Source organism: Calliphora vicina, chromosome 5 (assembly GCF_958450345.1).
Source record: "Calliphora vicina chromosome 5, idCalVici1.1, whole genome shotgun sequence".
NCBI classification, from domain to species: Eukaryota; Metazoa; Arthropoda; class Insecta; order Diptera; family Calliphoridae; genus Calliphora; species Calliphora vicina.
The window spans coordinates 110,191,603-110,219,340 of NC_088784.1; the positions used below are offsets into that span (position 1 = coordinate 110,191,603).

The 27,738-nt window shown below is 28.1% G+C and overlaps 2 protein-coding genes across 4 annotated transcripts in view; one reads left to right on the forward strand and one right to left on the reverse strand.

Moving 5' to 3' along the window:
* Positions 1–1,158: 1,158 nt before the first annotated feature.
* On the forward strand, positions 1,159–6,032 carry TER94 (Transitional endoplasmic reticulum ATPase TER94). Its single transcript, XM_065512455.1, has 6 exons — positions 1,159–1,346; positions 2,130–2,232; positions 2,296–2,742; positions 3,921–5,510; positions 5,581–5,735; positions 5,832–6,032. The coding sequence occupies exons 1-6, from the start codon at positions 1,330–1,332 to the stop codon at positions 5,923–5,925; spliced, it is 2,406 nt and encodes an 801-aa protein (XP_065368527.1). The 5' UTR covers positions 1,159–1,329; the 3' UTR covers positions 5,926–6,032.
* Positions 6,033–15,370: 9,338 nt separating this feature from the next.
* Positions 15,371–27,738, reverse strand: part of Pka-R2 (cAMP-dependent protein kinase type II regulatory subunit) — a 73,467-nt gene continuing 61,099 nt past the window's right edge. For 2 of the 3 annotated variants that reach the window (XM_065513365.1, XM_065513366.1), the window contains exons 4-10: positions 21,486–21,670; positions 21,304–21,404; positions 21,018–21,113; positions 20,782–20,929; positions 20,619–20,694; positions 19,527–19,709; positions 18,759–19,000 (exon numbers count right to left, since the gene is read on the reverse strand). In XM_065513365.1, the coding sequence (XP_065369437.1) occupies positions 18,858–19,000; positions 19,527–19,709; positions 20,619–20,694; positions 20,782–20,929; positions 21,018–21,113; positions 21,304–21,404; positions 21,486–21,670 (932 nt within the window). In that variant the 3' untranslated portion in view covers positions 18,759–18,857. Of the gene's footprint in view, positions 16,271–18,758; positions 19,001–19,526; positions 19,710–20,618; positions 20,695–20,781; positions 20,930–21,017; positions 21,114–21,303; positions 21,405–21,485; positions 21,671–27,738 lie in introns of those variants that run through there. The other variant, XM_065513367.1, reaches the window with a different exon arrangement.

Consider the following 27,738-nt stretch of genomic DNA (forward strand, 5'->3'; position numbering starts at 1 on the left):
ACTTTTGAAATCGGTCTAAAAATGTGTGAGTTAGAGGTACTACCCTAAAAATATCTCGAAATTTTGATAGACTTCTCTTTCGTATGAGGATCTAAATATATTTATTTTTTTAATACCATTACCCGGTTTTCCTCAGGATTCACCTCTTTAATTATTTTCAATGAGAATGCTGAGCTCTTTTTCCTTTTAGTCGGCACAATGATCCTTCCTAATCTGCAACAAAGCAGAATGTGACTAGTATATTTCCAGAAATTGGCTCCAGAATATATTATTGTTTGCCATTTTTTTTTTATCAAATTGTCAGGCCAATTTTCTTTTATTATTAAAAAAAGTTGTTTGGGAATCACACTTAATCTTACCAAAATCATTGAAACCAATATAGATTAAAATATTAAATAAAAATTGTTTAGATTCTTCTTCCATTTTTTAAAAAATGCAGTAGTTGTTACCAAAAACTAGAGATATCCCACTAAATCTTACCAAAATCACTACTGAAGCTGTTTTTAGTTTTTAAAATCGTGTTCGAATATTGATTAAAATATTAAATTTAAAATTTTTTTTAGTTTCATGCGATAGCTACTTCCAAAATTATTTGTTTCTAGAACTTTTTTAAAATGGAGTAGTTACAAAAAACAAAATCTTTCCAAAATCACTACTGAAGCTATTTTATGTTTTTAAAAACTGGTTCGAATATAGATTAAAATATTATTTTTATTTTAATTTCTTGTGAATAGCAAAACTAGAGATAATAAAATGCTATCGATCTGGCAACTTTATACTCCGGCTCACGCAGCTGACATCAGCAGCTCACATGTGTATTTTTTATGGGAATTTTTGGCTGATAGACCCCCCTAGAATGTTTAGCTGTCACTACAAGTTGGCTTTAATACAATTTTTAGTGTGAACGACAATATGCAAAACAACAATAATATATATACATAATATACAACAAAACGTTGTTTATTTTGAATTTTATAAATTAATTCAATTAATAATAAGTAATTACTTCTATGTTATCGATATCTTGTTTTATTAAATTTATCGCAAAAATTTTTTTACAACTGTGCGTTTGTGCCGTTTCCATACAACTCTGTAATGACAATGTCAAAAACGAAGGTCTGTGAAATTGTTGTTATATCAATGTTGTCAGCACTGCAACGAGTCAGCTCTTGGTACGAAAGGTAGTTTTTTTGTGAATAAAATACGTTCGTGCAGTGCAAAAATCGACTATTGCAAAATTTAAACTTTCAATAAATAACATAAGTTTTAAGTGTAATTTATTAAATTCTTTTTAAATAAGTCATTAACTAAACAAATATTACTAAAAACATGGCCGATTCAAAAGGGTAAGTCTAATAACATGGAAAAACTAGAAAGAAAATAGTTGATGAACAAACCCTTAAAGAAAAAAAGCCGACAAAATAAAAAAAAATGCAGCTGTGACGACGACTCGAAAAAAAATGTTTCAATTTCGCGTCGTCATTGTGTGGAAACAATTAGCAAATAATGGAAAAAATGGTATAATTATAATGAAATGTTAACTAATTTTGATGGACTTTTGAAATAGATTTTTATTTATTTGATGAAATGGCAATACTATTATTGTATTGTTTAAATAATTTAGAGGGCTTACTATTTTAAATCAATATTTGAAGTTTTCCATTCTGTTTGTTTAATTTTCTTTGTCAAAAATTAAAAAGAATTATTGAATCTTTGTTTGAAAAAAAGTTACACGCAAGATTACCACCAAACAACTAACAAAGAAACAATTATTTTAGTGTGTTGAGTGAAAGAAGAAAAAAACACAAAAAAAAAATGGCGAGTGGTGGTAGTAATAATGGTCGTAAAAATGGTGGTAGTAGTGGCGGTAATCGGAGTTCATACTGGAACTCAGACCCTATTAATGACAATGAAGACGATAATGATGGCGTTTGTGAAAATGATACTTCCACTTATGTCAACAAATATCGTCAGAGACAAGATGAAAAACCTATAACATCTGATGGAAATATTAAACAACATATGTCAATAAAAGAAAAACGGTTGTCATAGAGATTTTAATTATTTTTATTAAATTTCAAAATATTTTAGGCAATTTTACCAAATTCTATTCTTTGTTTAACTTACAGTGAAGATTTGGCTACAGCTATTCTTAAACGTAAAGATCGTCCCAATCGTTTGATTGTCGATGAAGCCACCAATGACGACAACTCCGTGGTGTCATTATCACAGGTAGGATTAAAACTTCCTAATAATTAATTATATCTGATTTAAGTTTTAATAATTTTGTTTTAGGCAAAAATGGACGAATTGCAATTATTCCGTGGTGATACCGTGATATTAAAAGGTAAACGTCGCAAGGAAACTGTTTGTATTGTCCTTTCCGATGATGCATGTCCCGATGAGAAGATTCGCATGAATCGTGTTGTTCGTAATAATCTATGTGTTCATCTATCCGATGTTGTTTCTATTCATCCCTGTCCGGATGTTAAGTACGGCAAACGCGTTCGTATTTTACCAATTGATGATACCACCGAAGGTGTTACCGGTAATTTATTCGAGATTTATTTAAAACCTTACTTCTTGGAAGCTTATAGACCCATCCATATGGGTGATAATTTCATTGTACGCGCCGCTATGCGTCCTATTGAGTTTAAGGTTGTCCTGACAGATCCTGAACCCTACTGTATTGTTGCACCAGAAACTGTTATCTTCTGTGATGGCGATCCAATTAAGAGAGAGGTAAGCAATAAAAACTTTTATTTATAATTTTTGGTAAAAAGGAGTAGTTCTTTTAATTCTCATGTTAATAACAAGTAAACATTTTTTTTTTTTTTTCGAGAATGAATTTTTTTAATTTTTAAACATACACACACCTCTGTCATAGAATCCCATTCCGATCGAATGTGGAATTAATTCCACATTTTGCTTCTTCAGAAAAAGTAAAACCCAAATTTCTTTCGGAATAAAATCAACTTCAGTTTTCAAAGTGGAATAGATATTTCTTTGTATTTATTTGTTTTTCTACAAATTTTAATCAAAAAAATTTAATCAAAAACTTCATTTTGTTTTAATATTAAAAACTTTGTCAAATTAAAATCAGAAATATGGAATTATTAAATATTATTTGAATTAATAAGTTACACGGAATCTGAAGAACCTAAAACGGACAAAATGTGTGATTTTTGGAAAACAAAGTTTCTTTTAAAATAGTATAGACGGATTCCCTTCGAAATGGTTTCAAAATATTTAATTATTCTCCCTTTTTAACATTCACCATGAGTGACAAGGTATATTTGTCTTTTCGTTAATTTCATTTGCGACCCACAATGTATATATTCTGGATCGTTATAGTCGATCATATTTCCTTCAAATAACTTACATGATTCATACATTAATATTCGGTTGCTATGTAATATCGAGAAAATCTGCCCACATATAACTTAGATATAAGGAAAAAACCCGAACCTCGATTTTTGGCCTATATCTGGATTACAAACTCATTAATATAGGCAATTATAGGTATCTAATTCAAGCCATAGTAAATCAGACCTACAATGGGTCAAAATCGGGAAAAATATTTTTTAATCCGATTTTTTTTTTGCAAAAAAAATTGTTTACCATACATTTTTTTACTAATAAAGAAACTAAATTTGAAATTTTGTTTACCTAAAAATATTTAAAATTTTTATTTTAAAGTATAATTTGGTGAAAGCGGAACAGCCGAATATAGCTCTCTTATTTTTAAAAGTTCAACAATTTTACAAAAAATACAAATTGTTAATTCCACAATTTCTCTTTCGACCCATCTCGCCACAGCGCATCATATTTCTATAATTTGTTAAAAATTTATTATATAATTTATTGAAATTAAGTATATTCAAGTATTACATATTTCTCGAATTTATTTACTTCCATAGGAAGAGGAAGAATCTCTAAATGCCGTCGGTTATGACGATATTGGTGGATGTCGCAAACAATTGGCTCAAATTAAAGAAATGGTTGAATTGCCGCTACGTCATCCATCACTCTTCAAGGCAATTGGTGTTAAGCCACCACGCGGTATTCTTATGTACGGTCCCCCTGGTACTGGTAAGACCTTGATTGCTCGTGCAGTCGCCAATGAGACTGGTGCATTCTTCTTCCTAATTAATGGTCCTGAAATTATGTCCAAATTGGCCGGTGAATCTGAATCGAATTTGCGCAAGGCTTTTGAAGAGGCCGAAAAGAATTCTCCAGCTATTATATTCATTGATGAAATCGATGCTATCGCACCAAAGCGTGACAAGACTCATGGTGAAGTGGAACGTCGTATTGTTTCGCAATTGCTCACTCTTATGGACGGCATGAAGAAGAGCTCTCATCTGATTGTTATGGCTGCCACTAACAGACCCAATTCCATTGATCCAGCTCTGCGTCGTTTTGGACGCTTCGATCGTGAAATCGATATTGGTATTCCTGATGCTACTGGACGTTTGGAGGTGTTGCGCATTCACACCAAGAATATGAAGTTGGCCGATGATGTTGACTTGGAACAAATTGCAGCTGAAACTCATGGTCATGTAGGTGCTGATTTGGCTTCGTTGTGCTCGGAAGCTGCTTTGCAACAAATCCGTGAAAAGATGGACTTGATTGATTTGGAAGACGATAAAATCGATGCCGAAGTATTGGCTTCGTTGGCTGTAACTATGGAGAACTTCCGTTATGCCATGACCAAATCAAGCCCTTCGGCATTGCGCGAAACCGTGGTTGAAGTACCCAATACCACTTGGGGCGATATTGGTGGTTTGGAGAATGTGAAGAAGGAATTGCAGGAATTGGTTCAGTATCCAGTGGAGCATCCAGATAAGTTCTTGAAGTTCGGCATGCAACCCAGTCGTGGTGTATTGTTCTATGGTCCGCCTGGTTGCGGTAAAACTCTTTTGGCCAAGGCTATTGCAAACGAATGCCAAGCTAACTTCATTTCCGTCAAGGGTCCCGAACTGTTGACCATGTGGTTTGGTGAGTCCGAAGCTAATGTCCGTGACATTTTCGACAAGGCACGCTCGGCTGCGCCTTGTGTGCTCTTCTTCGATGAGTTGGATTCGATTGCCAAGGCTCGTGGTGGAAATGTCGGTGATGCTGGTGGTGCTGCTGATCGTGTCATCAATCAGATTCTTACTGAAATGGACGGCATGGGTGCCAAGAAGAATGTCTTTATTATCGGTGCCACCAATCGTCCCGACATTATTGATCCAGCAATCTTGCGTCCCGGACGTTTGGATCAACTTATCTATATTCCACTTCCCGACGACAAGTCTCGTGAAGCTATTCTCAAAGCCAATTTGAGAAAGTCCCCTCTGGCCAAGGATGTTGATCTTACTTATATTGCCAAGGTGACACAAGGTTTCTCAGGTGCTGATTTGACTGAAATATGTCAACGTGCTTGTAAATTGGCCATTCGTCAGGCTATTGAAGCTGAGATTAAACGTGAAAAAGAGAGAGCTGAAAACCAAAACTCAGCCATGGACGTAAGTTTGTTTAACTAACAACTTGGCTATAGAACAGTTTTTTTAATTTTGATTTAAAACCTACTTTTAGATGGACGAAGAAGATCCAGTACCAGAAATTACTCGTGCCCATTTCGAGGAGGCCATGAGATTTGCACGTCGTTCAGTATCTGATAATGACATCAGGAAATATGAAATGTTTGCCCAAACATTACAACAATCTCGTGGTTTTGGACAAAACTTTAGGTAACATTCAACTTTTATATAGTTTAGTTTAGCAGTAGTTTTTTATTTAAGCATTGAGGACAGAGTAATATTTTATCATGTTTTTATTTCAAAAAGGTTCCCCGGTCAATCCAGCAATCAACAGGGTTCTGGACCAAATGCACCTGCGAATCCACCAGGCGACAATGGCGATGATGATCTATACAGTTAGATTTTTAGTTTTAATTTTTTATATAAATCATAAAAAAACATTTACAAGAAAAATAAACACGAACGTACTACATTCAACCATCATTTAATAAGAACAAGAAGAAATAACAAACAAAAAGACAGTTTTCTTTCTTATTACTTTTTATTAAACTGTCTGTCTCGTCTGTCATCAGTGAATGAAAAAATAAAATAAAATTGAACAAGAACATTCTCTTATATAAAATATTTCTATGCTATTAATAACATTATATATGAAGAATAAACACATTAAAATAATAAAAAAAAACAAAAACTAAAATTTTAAACATAAAAAATAAATTCATGATGATATGACCAATCTACAGGTACGCAAAAGAAGACCAGTGAGTAATCACTTCGTGTATGTATTTCTTTTACTTAACAACTTAGTTCTAAGTGCAACGGAAATCAAGATTTTTAGTAATAATAAAAAGAAAACGAATCGTAATTTTACTCCGTGACTTGGGATTTAAATTGGGAATAAATGATGGTTTCAAGGCTGGTAGCCCTTAAAGCAGCAATGAGCTAGCATAAAAATACAGCATACTTTGGGGCATTTATAATTATAGTGCTACCAGATTGCATTCAATTCTGCCAGTATCATATAAGTAGCCAATAATTGAAACAAAGTTGTTTATGAATCACTGAAAATATTTTATAATTAAGCTGTGTAAGCTATTTTATTATATTTTCAAATAATTACAATTTTAGTTGGTTTTGTTACAAAAAACTACACCATTTCCAATTGTATTTCAGAAGTTTCTAATTGTATTTCAGAAATTTCCAATTGAATTTCAGAAATTTCTAATTATATTTCAGAAAATTCCAATTCAATTTCAGAAATTTCCATTTATATTTCAGAAATTTCCATTTATATTTCAGAAATTTCCAATTATATTTCAGAAATTTCTAATTATATTTCAGAATTTTCTAATTATATTTCAGAATTTTCCATTTATATTTCAGAAATTTCTAATTGTATTTCAGAAATTTCCAATTGTATTTCAGAATTTTCCAATTGTATTTCAGAAATTTCCATTTGTATTTCAGAAAATTCTAATAGCAATACCAATGGATATTTCTGAAATACAAATAGAAAATTTTGAAATACAATTGGAAAATTCTGAAATACAATTGGAAATTTCTGAAATACAATTAGAAATTTCTGAAATATATATGGAAAATTCTGAAATATAATTAGAAAATTCTGAAATATAATTAGAAATTTCTGAAATATAATTGGAAATTTCTGAAATATAAATGGAATTTTCTGAAATATAATTAGAAATTTCTGAAATTCAATTGGAAATTTCTGAAATACAATTAGAAACTTCTGAAATACAATTGGAAATGGTGTAGAAGAACCTAGATATAATAAAGTGATGCCAGATTGTTTAATTGTATACGTTCATATGGCTCACATCAATACAAAACAGCTGATAACAGACAAAAAGTTTGACAATTTGAAGGCAGTTGTGGCAACATTTTTTGAGAGTGAAATATTTAACATTTATCTACAAAATAACATACTACAGAACGGAACAGAAACTTTGTTACGGAACGCCAAAACTATGGCGGCATTCAAATTGTGTAAGCCTTAAGGTATGCAATAGCTTGAGTGGCAACACCGCGGCTGACATGAGCCGCTGACATCAGCAAAAACATTTTTTTTTATATGAAGTTATTACGGTTTAGATTTGGGGGGTCTACCAGCCAAACATTCCCATAAGAAATACATAGGCGTATAAAGTTGCCAGATTGATAGCATTTTATTACCTTTAGTTTTTTGTAACGTTAACTCCATTTTAAAAAAGTTTCAGTGCTAATCACAAGAAATTAAAAAGATTCAATTTAATATTTTAATCTATATTCGAACCCGTTTTTAAAAACATAAAATAGCTGCTTCAGTAGTGATTTTGGAAAGATGTAGTAGGATATCTCTAGTTTTTTGTAACTATGTACTCCATTTAAAAAAAAAATCTAGAAAAACATAATTTTGGACGTAGCTACTCGCAAGAAGAACCTACACAATTTTTAACTTAATATTTTAATCTATATGTATTCGATTCAGTGATTTTGTGATTAAGATACACAAACAACTTTTTTTAATAATAAAATAAAATTTTGTGTTGTTACAGACCAAATTGAAAATTAAAAAAATGGCAAACAATAATAATAATGAATTCTGGAGCCACTTTCAGGAAATATACCAGTCCCATCCAGCCACAATAAGATGGACCATTGTTGTGAAGACGCCAAAGAAAAAGTTATCAGCCTGCTCATTGAAAGAGGTGAATCCTGAGGCAAACCGGGTAATCGTATTAAAGAAACTAAACATATTTAAAGCCTCATATAAGAGAGCAATCAGAAAAGTAAAGAACATCATGAGGTCAGGGTCATCAAAAGATGAACTCTATAAACCTAAATTGTGGTATTTTGACCAACTGAATTTCTTGGACGAGGCTGACGGTAACGTCATCGGAATAACGTCCATAGAAAAAGATATGGTAAGTGGAAACTTGTTGCGTAAGACGTTTACGCCAACCACGATAAGGGTGATTATGATTTGATTTCATTGATTTCAGTTCATAACATTTATAAATAACACTCTGCTAAAAAATAACACTTTTTGTTGTCAAAGATTTTGAAACATCCTAAAAATGTTAAGATATTTTGAAAAAAGTGTTTTAGGTTAGTTAGGTCGTAGTACTCTAACTTACACATTTTTAGACCGATTTAGGCTTTCATAAAATTTTTACATTCCTCTCCTAGAGGAAATGCTTACAAAAATTAAACACGATGAGTTTTTTAAAGTTTGTTTTTAAATTATTTGCTTTATTTTGTATTTTCTTGTTTGGTTTTGCTGACGTTTTCCATGTTTTAATTTATGTTCTAAAACATGAATTCTTTTTTTTTTCTTTCTTTATTAATATTTTTAAATTGGGATTAAAAATCGATTTTTAATTATTTTATAAGTAATTCATTTTTTTATTTTATTATAATCATCATCATCGTCGTCGTCGTCGTCATTATTAGCGTTTAATATTTTCTTTAGTTTTTTTACTATTAATACGAATTATTATTAAACACTTTATGTGTGTGTGTGTGTGAGTGTTTATTAATTTTTACTTTTTTAAATTTTTGCATAGCCAAGACAAAAATTCATAAATTAACTGATAAAGTAGAAGGATGTTGATATTTTATAAAACTAAATCAATTTTAACACAAAGGATGAGAATGGATGTAAATAGTTTATGGGTAAATAGATTTTCTTTTCTTTTACGATTTTTATTTATTGATAGTTTTTGTTTTTTGTATAAATTAAAGTGGCATTGTGCATGGCTAGCTCTTACATAACTAATTAATTTTTTTGTTTAATTATTATTTTCATATAGTTTTACACATACAACACAACAATTAAATTAATTAATTTATTATGTTTTTTTTTAAATTTTTTCTTATATTGTTTTTTTGTTTAACTTTTTCAATTTAAACAAAATTGTTTTTATTTGAATTAAATGATATTTTTTGGGGTTTTATGAAAGTAAATGTATATGTGTGTGTGTATATGTTTATGAACTGTGTATGTGTATAGCTTGTGTGTGTGTGTGAATATTGTATGCTTGTGTTGGTAAATGAAGAAAATGTCCAGTACTTTCATTATTATAATAAATTTGGTTAATTTTATTATATTTTCTGTAGTTTTAGCTGCATGTTTTGTTATAAACAATTTTCTCTAATTTATTTTAAGTTTATTTATAAGAAAGACTAACATGTTTAGTATTTTCCTATGTTCTGAAAGCAGCGTTTTCTTTGTTTTGATAGTTTTTAACTTGTGTGTGTTTTTTGTTTATTTTTAAATTATTTTGTTATACAATTAATAAATTCCATTGATATATATTTGTATGTATGTATATTTTTTTTTAAATTTTACTTAAATTTAAACATTCATGTTTTTAAATGGTTTTTGTTTAAGTGTACGAATACAAAATAAACGGCTGAAACATTTACAAACATTTTTCAAATCTTTACTATAGATCAATCAAAACACCAATGAAACAAATCTCTCTATAGTTATAATTGTATCTTTATGTACTGTTTTGAAAATGTTTCTTTTAATTCAGTTAAAGTTTTACTTGCTTTCATAATTAAATATAGTTTAATAATAATAAGCTCATATTAGTGGAGGATGAAAAGTTTACGTTTGAAATTATGTATAAACAAATAAAAACTAACAAAGTGTTTAGATATTTTCTTATTTGACAGCCTCCTGAATTGGGTTTTTTTTAATTTTAATTTTTTTTTTTCAAATTTTGTTTGAACCAACTAAAATATTGCTTTTTTGAAAAGTTTTTCTTTTTGTTTAGTCACTTTTTATTCAAAATTTCTTTTTAATTTTTTTTTTCATCATAAAACATTTACTAAAGTCGTTTAAAGTTTTATGATATATTTTATGTATCTGTTATGATTGTGCTAGAGTTTTTTTTTGTTATATGCTTTTAATTTGTTTTTCTATTATTAGCTGTGTTCCCATCAATTGTTTTCGATTTCTAAGAGAAAAAAATAAATTTTGAATCAATTTAGAATTGTAATATATTTTTATAAATACATACATATGATGTAGTATATATGTATGTATATGTAAATATGTAGGTATATTTTGTTTTTAATTATTACTCTATTGTACTATAACAGAGTTTATTTAACGCATTTTTATTTTTATTATTATGTAATATTATTTTTGGTGACATTTTTATTTTAATTGTTTATGGCTGTAGTTTGTAGTTTTAAATTGAAGTTAAGCGTTTTTCTTATATATTTTTTTTTGTTTGTTTTATGTACCACTTAAAATTATTATGACTAAAAACATCTAACTACGATTTTTTTCTTTCGCAAAAAACATTTACAAATATTTAGGGCTTCTTTTTTTGTAATCCGAAAAACAAAGTTTTGTTTTGTAAAATAAATTTATAAACTATAAATAAACATTCTTAACGCAATTACATATTTTAAAATAAAACATAAACTTTATGTAATCGCCTGCACAATATTTTGAATTTAGTCCCCATTTTCAACCTTCAATATACATATGTAATCTATTCAATTTTCTCAAAAATTCTCCAAAAAAAAAACTTAATTTCTTTTTAAATTATTGTTTAAAAAACTTTGTTTATAAATAAATGTTTTATTTATTTATTTTTTTTTTTTTATCTGTATAACTTTTTTTGATATTTGGTTTTCATATCTACTTTGTTTTATAAATTTAGTTTTTCATTCATTTAGTTTATGTTTTCCTCTTTTTTTTGTATTAAACTTTTAACTACATACTTGCTTTAGATTTCTCCTTAATTGTGGTAAATCTTCACTAGAATAAATTTATTCAAATTTTAACTAAAAATAATATGTTTAACAAAAAATAATAATAATAATTAAATTAACATTAACATTAAATTATTTAATTTCATAATGAGTAACGCCTAAATAGATGAATTTGAATACTAATTGCAAACATTGTTTTTATTTTAATATCGCACCTTTAATTTAATGTTTTCTATGGGAATTTCTTTAAACAAATTGCATAAGCAGTACATTTGTCTTCAGCCACTTTTAGGATGTAATAAAGATTTCCTGTATACTGTGGTTCCCGATTTATATTTATACCAGTAATTGGCAAGCATTTCCACGAGGGGTCGAAAATAATTCGCATTTATATGTATACAACACGAATTTAAAGAAATCAGACAAATGAGAAACAAAAATTTTATCAGCCACTTGTTTTTTTTTAACAGAAAAGTTTAATAACAGAATAAAATATATAAAGAAGTGTTACTGAGAGATAAAAATACCTAAGTCTGTTGTCAAAAATCGAATGTATTTTGTTATTGTGTCAGCCATACAATTTGGGAGAGAGTAATAAAATGTTTACTCTCAGTTGAGCCTCTAGTTCAACCCTACCTAAGGTTAATAATAGTGAAAGTTTTAGAAACATGCCTCTGGCTCAAGGTCTTAAAAAGTTCTCTTTGTGCCAACCATTGATTTGTAGCCTCATTTTTTTTGGAAGACTGGACCTTTTTTTAAACCAATTTTATTAATCGTTTGTCGTTTAATCGAATGTAGTCGTCAATAAGCTAATTATTTACAGACGTGGATACACTCAGAGGAGAAAAAGGAAATATTTCTGCACTAAATGAATATTTTGATAGCAATTATGTATCAAATGAGGAAACAGAGAAATGTTGAGATAAACGAGACAAACTCTCCAAGACTGTTTGTTATAGTCATGCATTTATATGTATGTATTTATAAATATTGGGAGCCTAACAAAGCTTTGGATCTTTTATGTGTTTTCTTTTAAGCTGTAAAATGATGAAATGTCAAGAATTGAGCTGTCGTCACATTGAGCTGTCTTGAAATTTATTTGGCACAAACTTTTAAAGTTTTCAACATGGAAAGCTACCGGACAGTATTTTTCCGAAAATAAGCTAAGAAACGCCGTCGCCGAGTATTCTCTGCGATAACCGATTTTTTAAGTGTTTTCTTATAAAAGATGGGCAAATTTGAGGTTATGAAGTAAAGAAGAATTTAGCTGTCCTCCCTTGACATTTGTTTAGCACAAACTTGAGAAATTTTAAACACAAGACGTTGCACTCATAAGGTCGGCATCGTTGCCCAACAAAAAATTCCATTATAACTTCCAATATATCTACTTTACATTGGTATCAATTAGGGATGCCAAACGGGACTGGGTTTTACAAATCCCGGGATTCGGGATTTTAGAAATGTAAATCCCGGGATCCCGGGATTTTTCGGGACCCCGGGATTTTTCGGGATCCCGGGATTTTTCGGGATTTCGGGATTTTTCGGGACTTCGGGATTTTAGTTAAACGTCAAAAACATCAAATTCAACAATAAAAACTATTGATTTCATTAATATATTTAAGTAAAAATATAACAAATCAAAAACTAATGCATTAAATTAAAATAAATGGTCCATGATTTCCCCTAGCTCCATACAATTGTCCCCCGGAGTACTGTTTGAGCATTCATAAATATCTTGATTATACGACAATCCTTACAAAATTTTGCACAAAATAAGTTGTAAGTACTCTGAAATTATACTGTAAAGTACTGCGGAAATCGGACTACATTTGCCCCTTCAGAAAATAACTTGAACATAAATTTCGTAAAAGTGTAAATTGTGTAAAAGCCTGTCAATGGAAGGGAGACGTGCTGCTTCCTGATTCAAATGAAAAAATCTGGCTGCGTTTGGATTTGAAGCGAGATTATTATAAATATGCTGAAATTTAGCTTTCTAAGTATTTTGGGTGCTTCAAAAATCTTCCTAAAATATCAAAAATCTCATAATATTTCGGGATTTGTTAATCCCGAAAAATCCCGGGATTCTTTTTCACAAATCCCGGGATTCGGGAAATCCCGATCCCGAAAAATCCCGGGATTTTCGGGATCGGGATTTCGGGATTGGCATCCCTAGTATCAATCTAAATTTGTCCAAACAAGAGTTATTTGTCTTAAAACAATCCCCAATAAGCATTTTTGCTGGAATTCAAGTTGAAAGCAAATGTAATTCAAGCCTTGAATCCAGTTCAAGCAATTAAATTACAGTTGTAATACACTTTATATCAGTAGCATTCTCCAGTAAAAATTCAAGCCATGTTTTTTATTTTTTTTTTTAATATTTTTCAAGTTTAAAACATAATTAAATTAGCATTCATGTAAAATTCCAACAAAATATTCAAGTGCTTGAATTTTTAGGGATTTAGTGCTTATTGGGATTTATTTCATAGCCTCAAATATGTCCACCTACATTGAAAGCGAATGAACCTTTGCTTAATTCGAATAAATCAAATTATTTTTGTTTTTCTCTTAACCATACAATTAAACAATTCATTACAAATTAATTCCTAGGCACAATTCCTGAGAATTAATTCTTTATTGAATCAGTTTTTTTTTAATTCAAATTCTTAACAAAATTTATTAAATGATTAAATTTTTGATTTAATTTTTCTTCAATTCAAATCTATTACAAAAAGCCTTAAAGAAATATTTATCAAATAATATTGTAAAAGCTAAATAAAAACAAAATTTTCATTAAATTTGAACAGAATCACATTTGAATCATTGGTTAAATTAATTAATTCAGTAATGAATGAATTATATTAAATTAAAAACATTTGAATAAAGCTAAAGAATTTGTTATGTTGGGCATAGTTATATGGGATGAATGGCTTAAATGTTTAATTCTGAAATAAGATTTTAGAGAATTAAGCTTAAATTTAATTAAATCGAAGCTTTGATTGAAAGATATTTTCGAGTAAAACCAAAAAATCAAAGCCGAATTTTTTTTTTAATTTTGAAATTATTCTAAATGTGGAAAAAGATCAAATTTTAAGCAAATATTTTGATATGTATTCTAAAAATTTTGGCTTTTTCTTACGATGTATAAATTTAAACACCACCCTATAGTCAGCCTAGAACCATATTTCTCTATGTCAACATTCATTCTCTATCGACAATTCACTAGTTAAAATGTCGACAATTTTCCTTTAAGCGTCAGTAGGAATACGTGACACCTGAATAGTTTAGTTTTTTTTATTATGCTCTGCAATCAATATGTATATAAAATGACTACATAGTCAGTTGTGCTACTGTCTACTGGTGGATTTTTAATGACAAGCTAATGTTAAATGTCAATAGAAGATTACATTGGCTGGGGTACATCTGGTACAAATTCACTATTGGCATTTCCTGAAGAGCGTGTATTACTAACAAGAGACTTACAAAGTAACAATTTTGTATTACCCCATTTAGCACATTGAACTAAATTTTTAATATAAATGTTAAATTTTCACAAAATTCATCTACTTAAGGACTCTCTAAAAAACTAAAATAAAATAATTGTAAAAATGGCAAAATTTACAAGAAAAAATACAATATAAGTAAATAAAATATTTAAATTTATGTATATGTTGTATATTTAATATAAAATTAACTAAATAATTAGTTAAAGCAAACAAAAAGAAATATAAACTAATAAAATTAAAAATAATAAAAAAAATCAATAACAAAATTAAAATACATAAAATTATTTAAAAAAAAAGAAAATAGATTTTTATAATAATAAGTTAATTTAATTAAATTTACATTACATAAATAGTATAATTAAGATCTTAATAGTTCATTTGATGAATAATTTGTTTGTTTTATGTTTGATTTGTTTTTTAAGGATTTAAATAAAATAGTTAACATGATTTTTTGTTACAATTTGTAATTATGTAATTAAAATTATTTAAACAGTAATAATGATAATAATAATAATAATAAATGATATATGTATGATGTACTCATATGCATATCAATATTAATGTTATTCATATAATTATGATAATAATGGTAATAAAGACAAGGAAGAGTAGGGTCCATATTATAATAATGATATTTATTTTAATATTTATCTTTGTTTGTTTGTTTTTGTAAAATTGGGCTTTGAGCTTTAAAATGTATGTATGCACTTACTATCAATAATAAATCGAGAAGCTTTTTTCATTTAAATTTTGATTGTTAATTATGTTTGGTTTTCTTTTCTTAACATTGTTTTTTTTTGTCTTATATAATTGTTGTTTATTACATATCATGCAAATAAATTAAATTCTTATTTCTTTAATTATAGAATTATCTAAATTTGTTTTTTGTGTGTGTTCTTTTCTTAGCATTCTTACAATGAATTTAAATTGTTTAACTTAGATTTACACATTTTCTTGTTGTTTTGTTGTTGGTTAAGCTGGGTTTTGGTTTTAAGGATTTAACGTTTTTCTTAACACATTATCAGGATATGATCAATATGTATGTATGTGTTTAGGGTTAAAGGAGTCTTGTTTTATAATTTATTAATTGTGCTTTGTTGTCTAACTTACTTTTTGTCATTAATTTCTTTAATTTTTTGTTTTGTTTTAAACTAGTAGTAGTTCTAGCTTTTACTCAATTATTTATTTTTTTTGATGGTCGTTTTTTGTTTTAAATAATTTTATTTTAGCTGCATTTCTTCTCACATTAATTTGTGCAGTTGTTTTACAATTTGTAAAGTTGTTTGTAGATGTTTGGATGTGTGTGTTGTATTCAAAGTTGTTTTTTTGTTGTGGTTGTTGTTTTTATTTAAAAAATATTTTAACATCAGACTTTTTATCGTGTATCGGTGATATTATTTTTGCTGCCAAAAATCTTTATCAATTGTGTCTCATAATCATCAATGTTACGCTTCATGATGTCCATACAGGGTCCCAACAAACGTTCAAATGCCTCAACCTCAAGGACTATTTAAAAGATTAGAATAGAATAATTTTATACAAAAACAAATTAATACATAATTGAAAATAATTAAAAGAATTTCTGTTAAATTTGTTAGTTACATACATTTAAGATTTTCATGCTGTGATACATTTAAAAGAACAGAGACACATTCATACTATAGCATTTAAAACAATAAACAATTAAAATACTTCTAAAGACTATTGACAATTTACATATGTAGAATTCGGGAATGGATTTTGAAATCCCAGAATTTCGGGATTTTTGTTTCACCTTAAAACACACCGCATTTAACAATGAAAACTATTTATTTCATAAATATTATTACAATAGATAAAAATGTAACAAAACAAAACCTAAAGCCACAGATTACACAGATATGAATCAGCTGGTTCCTGTAAAATGGCAATAGAAAATCAAAAAAAGAAAATGCCAAAAAGGTTGTGGTTTGGAAAGAGGGACAAATATATATAACACTCGTATTTTTTCTCTCGCTCTGTAAACCACAACCATTGAACAGTGGTTGCAGAACGTCAAAATAACCATACGGTTCAATATTACTTACAAATGACAACTGTCACTTGTTTCATATCTGTAATAATCGTTAAGTTGGCTCAAGTTTTTCGAAACTTATTGAAAGCGTTCTTTTAAATATGGGGGAATCTATCCCCCCTACCGGCAATAACATGTGAAATTTTGTTCCCATGAAATATTCATTTCCCTCGAAGGGAAAATTGCTATCGTGATATTCCCATGAACTTTTCATTCACAATAGTTAATTTTGTTCGTAAAAGCTGCTTTTGTTAACAAAATTCCATCTAAAAATTTCACAACAAGGGGAATTTTTTCACGTGAACAAAGTTGATGACCGAAAAAAGGAAAAGGGAAAATATTTCATATGAAATATTGATTCGTGGTAGGGGTGATATCTTCCTATTTTTCGACAAGATTGGTCAAGAACTCTCCGAGTTAGAGGTATTTTTTCCCATCCATGTAACTATTTACCTATTGTTCTAGCAATCTTATTCAATCTTTCAAAAAAAAAAAAAAAAACAATTTAAAATAATAAAAAAAATTTAAATTTTTTTCCAAAATCGAAAAATTTTTTGTTTTCAAAACGGAGCAGTTTTTATTAGCTTTCTTTTGAGCAAAAAAAAATTAAAAAACGGTCCATTTTAAAAAAAAGTCAACAAAATTTTTGATTTTGCAAAAAAAAGTAAAAATTTTATGTTTTGAGTTACAAAATATTTATTTTGATAGAAGATATCCAACTCGCATTCCACTAAGCGACCTCTTCACTGTGGTTCCAAATCAAAATCTAGGTGGACAAAATTATAAAAATCGGTATCTTCAGAATTTGGAAAAACGAACTTGTACAAGTATTCCGACTCTCTATTTTTGAATATTACTCTCTGCCGAGTGAATTTAACACCCTTGTGAGAGATGTAAACAAATAAAAAATCTCGAAATATAGGGACCAGGGTCACCAAACTTTACAGCATGATTCCAAAGTTTAAAACATAATTACATTTGTATTCAAGTCAAATTCCAACAAAATGTTCCAGTGCTTGAATTTTTGGGTGTTTGGTGCTTACTGGGAATAATTTTAGCCAGGTTTTCTGGTAAAATTCTTTAGGACTTATTACGCCATTAGTGATATAAGTATGCCGAATTGTAGCTCCCAAAATATCAAAAATTCCGTAATTGCCAGGAATTTATCCAAAAAATTCGGATATAGATCCGTAAAAAATACATTTTATATTAAATTAGTTAGTGTTAGTTTTACTTCTGTACAAAAGTATTTGGCAAATAAATAAAAACACAAAACATAAAATTTTGAAAATATACCTTCACCAAATTAATTAATATCCATTTAATTATAATAAAAATAACTTAAGTGTAAAATATATGTGTACATGTGTCTGTGTGTATATAACTATATAACTTTGTGCAGCTGTATTTCCTTTAGAAAAGTTATTGTGGTATTAATAAAATACAACAATAATTGCAAAAACAGCTAGATTTTTTTTTTGTACAAAACACTTTATACCCAGGGTGGCACATGCTGTTGTAGTTTGATTTTATTTGGTTAAAACAACATTTTTTTACAATATTCAATAATAATTTCATTTAACACCAATCTTATCTTACCAGTACGAGTAAAAAAACAATAATTTTGACAAATAGCTTTCGAGCGCCATAGTAGTAAAGGGGGGATTTAACCTAAAATAATTTTGTGTGTTTTGCTTTTCTTTTCTTCCAGTTTTTTTGTTTATAATTTAGTAAAGAAAGATTTTAAAAGAATTTCAAACAATTTAAGCCTTTATTCGGATTTCAATTAAAAACATTTATACATGTGATCAGATAGTTTTTCTTGACAATTCGATTAACTGACTTTCATAAATTCCCACCCGCTTTTTCATGATATCTTTAAGGAAACCTAAAATTCTTTCAAAGGCTTCGGTTTCCAAAACTTGAAATAAATAAATAAAATAATTGAAAACAAAAATATATTTATTAATGTAAAAAGCAGCAGGTATAAAAAAATGCGAAAATATATATAAAAAAAATGAAAACAAAACTAATAATGCTCTACAATTGTAAATGTTCCATATCTTTTAGTTGATCGTAATATGAACGTAAATCCTCATCCAAATAACGATAATCACTAATGGAACGTTCCAGCAATTTAGTACATTTGCCCATTAAACGTTCAAAACAATCCGAATCCAAGACTACATTACAGAACATTATAGAAAAGCGTATGTATGCAAGGGAAAGACATATAAAGTAAATCAAGACCAAATGGCAAATGAGCATTTTTTATAAAAAAATGTTTGGTGTTTGATATGAATGTAAATGCATTTCAAAACAACATTAAGTATAATTTCATTGAAAGCAACCAATGTTGATATCATATGGGGGGACGAGGGAGATGTAGGCGGAAGGGAGGGAGAAAAGAAGCATATATATGTGTGTTAAAATTGAAGAAAAACAAAAAGGAAAGGAAAAATATGAAATTAATAAAAAAAATTATGAAAAAAGTAACAAATACATACATAAAAAAACTTTAACAATACATAGAAATAGAAATATAAAATCAATTAACACTACTACTATCTACTACTGCTAGAGTAAATATCAAGCTTAAGGCTTTTAAAGACAAAATGAGAGTTCTAAACAAATAATTAAATAAACTTTAATATGGGATAACAAAATGCAAACAACTGATAACAGGTTTCATAAGAATCTTCTACTTACATGCCACTTTAACGTCACAGTCTGCATAAACCGAGGCAGCACGTGGTCGATGTGTTACCAGAGCCAGTTCACCAAAGTATTCACCCTTGCCAAGTTTAGAAATTTCAATTTCAGCACCATCTTGGTCCATTTTGATGGCCACAGTACCTTCCTCTATGAAATACATGCCATCAGCAGCATCACCTACAGGTACAAAATTCAACAAAAAGAAAATTAGAAATTTCTCATTTTCATATTTTCGAAATTCAATCAAGAACCGTAACTGTTGTAAGTGATATTAAAAAAGTTATTTTACAAGTTATTTTGGAACTTTAAAAGTAAGTCTCCATATAAAACAGCTATATTTCAACGTAAAAATAAAAATTTCGAATGAAACTGTTAATAGGGTGTTTTAATTTGTCGTCATAAAATAAAATTCTTTTGAGGAGTTTTATTTTTCCCGTCAGAAAATAAAACTCATTTCATGTAAACTGACACCAAAAGCTTGCCGCTTGTCAGATCATTACAATTTGCATTGCAATTGAAAAAAATCGTCATTAAAATAAAAACAAGGCGGATTTTAATATGTTATTGTTGGATTCCTATTATTAAATTGTTGTTTTTTTCTTAAACAAGTAAATTACTACACACATCTGATATAATTTATAGACTCAATAAAGAAAGATATGAACTGAAAAAAGAAGAAAATAAACGTAATGAGTTTTATTTTCTAACGGGAAAAATAAAACTCCTTAAATGAGTTTAATTTTATGACGGAAAATATACAACACCTCAAATGAGTTTTATTTTCTGACGGGAAAAATAAAACTCCTTAAATGAGTTTTATTTTAGATGGCTAATTAAAACACTCTTTTTAACAGTTTCATTCGAACTTTTATTTTTACGTTGAAAAATAACTGTTAAATGTGGAGTACAGATCGCTTTTTTACTATAACTTCAATACGAAGTGCTCTTGAGTTCAAATCTTCTGGATAACCGTTATTTACGGTCCATGATTTCAATAAATTATATGGGACGAAGCGAAACATTTCGAGCATTGCTTTAGTTTGGTTTAAATAAAGTTATGTATATGTAAATTATAACATCCTTTACCTTGTTTAATGATTCTATCATTTTTGTTATAACGTTTGGTAACCAAAGCATCAGCCAAATTCATACGTTCATAGTTCTAAAAAAACACATACAAATATTTAATATTCCATAAACATGAACATAAAAGGGAAGGTGATTGTTTTTTACTATTTTCGTTACAAACCTGTAAAGTTTTTAGCATTGGTACACTATCCAATAATGATTCATACATTTTTCTCTTTTTAAATGCGGATTTCAACAGGATACGACGGAAAGTCTGACGATCCATAGCCCACAATAAACCCTCTGTTTCAGCTTGTATAGTTGCAGCTCTACAGGATTATAAAATTCAAATAAAAAAATACGAAATATGTTGTTGAGTATATGGACCAATATTTTCATTTCAATTTAATCCCTTACCTGGGCATATTGTACAGCAAAGCCAGTTCACCAAATATACCACTATTGTTGTATGTATGTACATGATTGTCATTAACAATTACTTTGTATGTACCACTGCAATAAATAGACAAAAAAGATGGTTATAATCTATCAAATAGAAATTAAAAAAAAAAATAATACAAAAAACGAAAACTACAGAACGTATGAGTATTATGGCCACATTATTATTAACACTCATACGTCACGTATACGTTTCATGGTAGTCGTTAATTGAAAATTGTGTGATTGTGAAACGAAAACTTACGATTCAATGACATAAAAGTTATCACCATCATCACCCTGACGTATGATATATTCATCGGGTAATACTCTTCTTTCGAACATGGCATCCAGTACTTGATTCATCTGAAATTTGTAATAATTTTTTTTTTTTTAGAATTTACAAAATATATAGATATGACGTTGTTGTGATGGTCTCTGTCTCACTTGTTCTTTTTCCAAGGAACGGAATAATAAAACATTCTTAACCGATTCTACTAATCGGGTGCGCTGTTCATCTGACTTGGGAAATACGGCAGTGGCCCCCTCATCATCATCAGCATCATTTTCTGGATCATATGCTTCGGCAAAGACAGACTTACGACGGGTGGAAAAACGTGGTGCAGCAGGTTCTGTAAATATACACAAAATTTCATGTTCAATTAGTAAAGTTTGAAATAGTAGAAAAACCAGAGTCTGTTATTTTTCATTAATTGGGGCCCAACGCAAAGAATATTCTATTAAGTTTTTTTGTAAAGTAAAAGTTAAAAGTCAAATGGTCAAAATTGGAAACGTTATAGATTTTTATACTGACAAAAAGCAATTAAAACTCAGAGATGTTAGCACTTTTTTTATATGGTTGGAGTTGAAATTTTCATTTCATTCTTAATAAAATTTACAAATATTAAAAATAAGTTCACAAAGTGTTACAATATTTTATTGTCTTTTAAATTTTGTAGACTTAATTCATAGAGAAATACATAGAGCAGAAACTAGAAAAAAAACTCAAACTAATCACACATACGATTGTTGTTTTTTCTCACATGTTTTTTTACTGAGCGATTATGATCTACAAAACGAAAACAATTTTAAAATTTTTGCATGATAAACACTACAAATTATTTGAAAATCACTTAGTTTCATAAAAAAAATTAAAATTTTTTTCCTTTAATGTTTCTGAATTTTTATTAATTTAAATTATAAATAGAATATTGGTACCGGCATTTACGATTATATAACTAACGGTATTTTAACGGTAATTGAAGTTATTTCGTATTTTAGAGATAACGATAGATATTTGTAGTATTTTTTCTTCGAATTAATTATGTACATTTTAGCATAATTGAATAGTTTATTTCAAAAACCAGTCAAGCAACAATTAAAGAAAATTTCCTAGCTACCTAAAAATTACTTTTACAAAATTTATATTTTTTCCTATGAACTTTTTTTTTTATTTATCAGGCCTGTCACACATTTTGTTCGAAATGGGGTTCAGGTTCTTCAAATTCCGATTTATTAATTTCAAAAATATTTAATAATTCCGCATTTAAAATTTTAATTTGACAGTGTTTTTTATATTGAATCAAAAGTGAAGTTTTTGGAACAGAAATTGATAGACAATTTTAGAAAAACAAATAATTACAAAGAAATATAAATTCCACTTTAAAAACTGAAAATGGTTTCATTCCGATAGAAATTTTCCTTTTACTTTTTCTGAAGAAGCAAAATACGGAATTAATTCCACTTTCGATCGGAATGGAATTCTGTGACAGGCATGTATATTAACTTATATTTAAAAAGTAATATACAGATTGCACTTGACTGGTTTCTGAAATAAACAACCATCAGTAATGTAAATTTCATTCGTCATTATATACTCGTTCTACAGTGCATTCTGCTTTCACTGAGGGCCATTTCAAAATATTCCCATAAAACTCTTCATATCCATTCAAGTAGAGTTTTAGAGCTTGTAAATCTTTTACTTTTTTCCACATTTATTGAGACCTACAACATTTATGAAACCTGGACCAGTGCTGTCACTTGACTTCTTTCTGCACTAAACAAGTATTTTTCGACTTTGCTTTACCATATTAGGGGGCAGTATTTAATTTCTTTCCTCATTAAACGATGCATTTTGCTTTAATAAACATAACTCGGGAATTATCCGGCTCGGTTGCTATTTAATCGAGAAAATCGGCACACAAATGGCTGAGTTATATGGAAAAAACCGGGACAACCTCGATTTTTGATCTATATCTGGATTAGTAAGTCATTAATATATACACAAGGTCTCTTATCATGTCATATTGTCATAATGTCCTAATATTTCACAACGATTTTTATTGTTTTTCAAGCAAAAAATGTCCTAAAATAATACTACTCTGTATGCTATGTTTATTGTGTTATCGTAACCAAAAAGTAGAGACCTTCGCCGAATGCCTAAGAGCCGGTTAAGCCGATTTGCCGAATCGAGATATATTAGGACATTATGACAATATGACTGATAAGAGACCTTGTGAATTGACCAAATATGTATATCTAATGATAGATATTTCCATTGTCCATTGCAACGATGTATATTAGGCTATAGTAAGTTGGACCTACAAAGGCTCAAAATCGGGAAAAATATTTATTAACCCGATTTTTTTTTAATTTTAAATTAAAAAAAATGTTGGAAAAAAATTAAAAATTTTTGTAAAAAAAATTTTAACTTTTTTAATATTTAAAATTTGTATTTTAAAGTAAAATTAGCTAAATGGTATATAAGATTCGGCACAGCCGAATTTAACTCTCTTACTTGTTTTTAATTCAAATCTTATCCAAATTGAATTCAAATATTTTTCCTTCATTGAATTTGTTTTGCTTTTAATAATTTACAAAATGAGTTGAAAAATATTGATTCTTTCAATTAATTTTTAAAGCTATTTTGTAATGGATTTGAATTAAATAAACTTGAGTTATTTAATAAGAAATTAATTCTATATAGAATGAATTCTCAAAGGAATAAATCTACTACTAAGGAATTATGCCTATGAATTAATTCGTAATGAATTCATTAACGGAAGGTTAAAAGATAAAATTTAATTTAATTTTGAAAATTTAATTAAGAATCATTGACTAAATCGCGCAGTACTTTCGGATTTCAAAAACTATGACAAAACAACAAAAACTGAAATTTGACTGCGTATGACTAAATTCAGATCCAATTGTTAGACAGAATTTAAAGAAAATGTATACACTTCGTATGTCAACAGAAAGAAAATTGTGTATACTTTAAAATGCCTAAATAGTTACTTTGTTTTAGAACTTATTGTTTTTTAATTTCCTAAACCCTTTCAAATTCAATAAACAGATTTTTCATTTGTATTAAATCAACAATTTTAACTCGATTTTTTTCGGATGTATTTTAATTTGATTAAACAAATATCTAATGCTATAATCAAAAATGATATCGATATAATTGAATCCTTCTATTAGCAACAATCTGTTCAATTTATTTAAGTTTCCTCAGAAACTTATTTAAACACATTACAATTCTTACTAATATGTATGAATGTACATAAAAAATGCCTACGGCAAATATTTTCCACATTAATGTTCATTGAGCAAAACACTTTGGAATCTCAGGAATTTCTTTTAAATTCACAAATGCAAAAAGTGTGTCGTTTAATGAAATATATAAATACCTAAATATTTATACACAAACATTATTGTGGGGGTCATTAAAATGTATCCTCCCTCCCTCACTAGTTTAATTTTATTTAAAAATAAAATAAAAAGTGCAACAAACAAAAACTAAAAAGACATACACATATCTACATAAAAATAAATGAAATGAAAAGCTCTTAAAAAAGGCGCTTACCAACAAGCAAAGATCCAGACACTTGTGAACTCATAGTTGTCAAGTGTTGCACACAATAGCAGATGCAGCAGTAGCAGCAACAACAATCACAAATATGACTACGACAAAAAACAACAATGAAGATGACGATGGTAATGCTTATTAAATGCTACAAGACGACAGAAGACTACGACCAAGACGAAGCGAGGCGAGGCGAGACGAGACGAGACAACACTCAACAAAATGTTTTTATTTAAACTACAACAATTAAATCTGAAGATGAATGCAGTTGCAATTTAATTGAAACAAAGTAAAAAAAAAAATATAAAAAAATTATATTTAATTTTAACAGTTTCAAGAGCTTTCACACATATGTACGCTGTTGATACGATGAATAAATCATTGCTTTTCCGCTGTACAACAACTTAAAAGCCAAAACAATTATTGAAAATTAAATTACATTATGAGTATGAGTATGCACGAATAAATGAGTTGCAACAAATGTATGAATGTGTGGCATGTGTTGTCGTACATACCCAGTAAACATTTTTTTTATCGTTTTATCAGAATGTCAGAATTATCTCAAATAATTTGCAAAACAAATTTTATTAATTTTCTTTAGAGTTGTTATTTTTGAATTTCTTTAGACATTTCTACACATTCTAAAGGAACAATATCTTACATATTCCAGAATTTTTACTCAAAATTCCAAACATCAAATGAATCGTGCAAACCCTTAAGTGGGGCTTACGGATTCACAATAGTATTGTGATTTTAAACTAATTCACAGAGAAAAACTATAAATTGGTATTTTGGAGTTCATCGCCGACATGTCAAACCTTTCTCTAAAATTTATCTACGTATTTACCTTTAATTTTCGTAAACAATTCTGTCTGACAAATCTGAAAAGTTTCACAGAAAAAACTATTTCTTAAACCGTTTCAATTCAAATATATATCACATATTGAACTGGTTTCAATTATTTTATAATTGAATCAAGTATTCATGTGCTCATAAACAAAATTTTCTGATATTTTCTATTGAATTTTGAGTTTTGAATTTGATAATTTTGACAATTAAATATACAATTTTCGTTATTGGTTGAAATTTAAATACAAAAATTATTGAATAGATAATTTTCGTAATTGAAAACACATTTTTGTTATTTTTTGTGTTTTCAATTACGAAATTTATCTATTCAATAATTTTTGTATTTAAAGTTCAATCAATAACGAAAATTGTATATTCAATTGTCAAAATTATCAAATTCAAAACTCAAAATTCAATAGAAAATATCAGAAAATTTTGTTTTTGAGTACATGAATACTTGATTCAATTATGAAATAATTGAAACCAGTTCAATATGTGATAAATGTTTGAATTGAAATATATTTTTTTCTGTGTTTGTCGACCGAATTTGACAACAAAAATGTTCAGCGGGTATGTACATTAATATTGGTTAAGTGAAAAAGTATTTTCGAATTAAAATTTGGTATAAGAAATGTGTTAAAATTCAAACAAAAAAATTCTCCAAAAAATACGTATTGAATTTCAGAAACTTCTAATTATATTTCAGAAGTTAACTCTATAACGGTTATCCAGAAAATTTTAAATCAAAAACTCTCTATGTTAAAGTCAACGGAGACCTACGTATTGAAGTGCTCTTTCACAATCTTTGGTGATATTAAAAAACTGATCTCAGCTCCACAGTTAACAGTTATTTTTCAACGTAAAAATATAAGTTCGCATGAAACTCTTAAAAAAAACTCATTTGAGGAATTTTATTTTTCACGTCAGGAAATAAAACTCTTTGTTTATTTTCTATTTTTTTAGTATTTTTCTTTATTGAGTCTATCTGATATAATGTTTGTATTAATTTATTTGTTAAAAAATCAACAACAATTTGATAATAGGAATCAAACAATAACCAATTAAAATCCCTCTTGATTTTATTTTAATGACTATGAAATAAATGAGTTTTATTTTCTGAGGGGAAAAATAAAAGTCCTCAAATGAATTTTATTTTCTAAAAGGAAAAATAAAACTCAATTGAGTTTTTTCCTGACGGTAAAAATAAAACTCCTCAAATGAGTTTTTTTTTATGACGGCTATTTAAAACTCTTTTTTAAAGAGTTATTTTTATGTTGAATAAAAACTGTTTTAGATGGATTTTTATTTTTAAAGTCACAAAATAACTTTTATAAAATAACTTTTTTGATATCAATTATAACCGTTACAGTCTCCGATTTATTCACGTTGAAGTGGTTTTCAAATGCGGAACTTATATATGGGTGTTAAGATAAATTATGTTCCGGTATTCACAAAATTTGTTGGTGTCATTATCACGTACATTTTTAATTATTCTCAATAATAATAAGCTGACGAAAAATACTAATTTTGAGATTTAAATATTTTTTTTTTTTTTAGATTTGCAATAAATAAATATTCTATTACTTTTTCCCCCAGCCTAATATTAATAAAAATGAGAGTAAACATATACTTATGGCATGAAACACACAAAAAAAAAAGAATAATTTTAAAATAGATTTGAATATTTTCTTTGCATTCAATCAGAAAAAAGCACACTAAATTTTTTATTATTTGTTATGGCAATTAAATAGAACAAAAATAAATTACATCATTTTATATGATTTTTTAAGATTTTATCATATGAATTTTTAGAAAGAAAGAAAAAAATAAATAAATTCGCAAAATTTTGTTTGGCTTTTAAGTTTAATTTTATATAAAGAAAATATTTAACACACATTTAACTAATTACTTTTTCACTTAATTTTACAGTTGTTTTTTCGTTTTTTTTTCTTTTTGTTTTTGTGTCGGTGTTACGTTTTTTTTATAAAA

Bases quoted from the DNA above. Each gene is read 5' to 3' on its own strand.
- TER94 (XM_065512455.1), top strand. The intron at 2,233-2,295 runs GTAGGATTAAAA...ATTTTGTTTTAG, and splicing joins CCGTGGTGTCATTATCACAG to GCAAAAATGGACGAATTGCA. The intron at 5,736-5,831 runs GTAACATTCAAC...TATTTCAAAAAG, and splicing joins GGTTTTGGACAAAACTTTAG to GTTCCCCGGTCAATCCAGCA.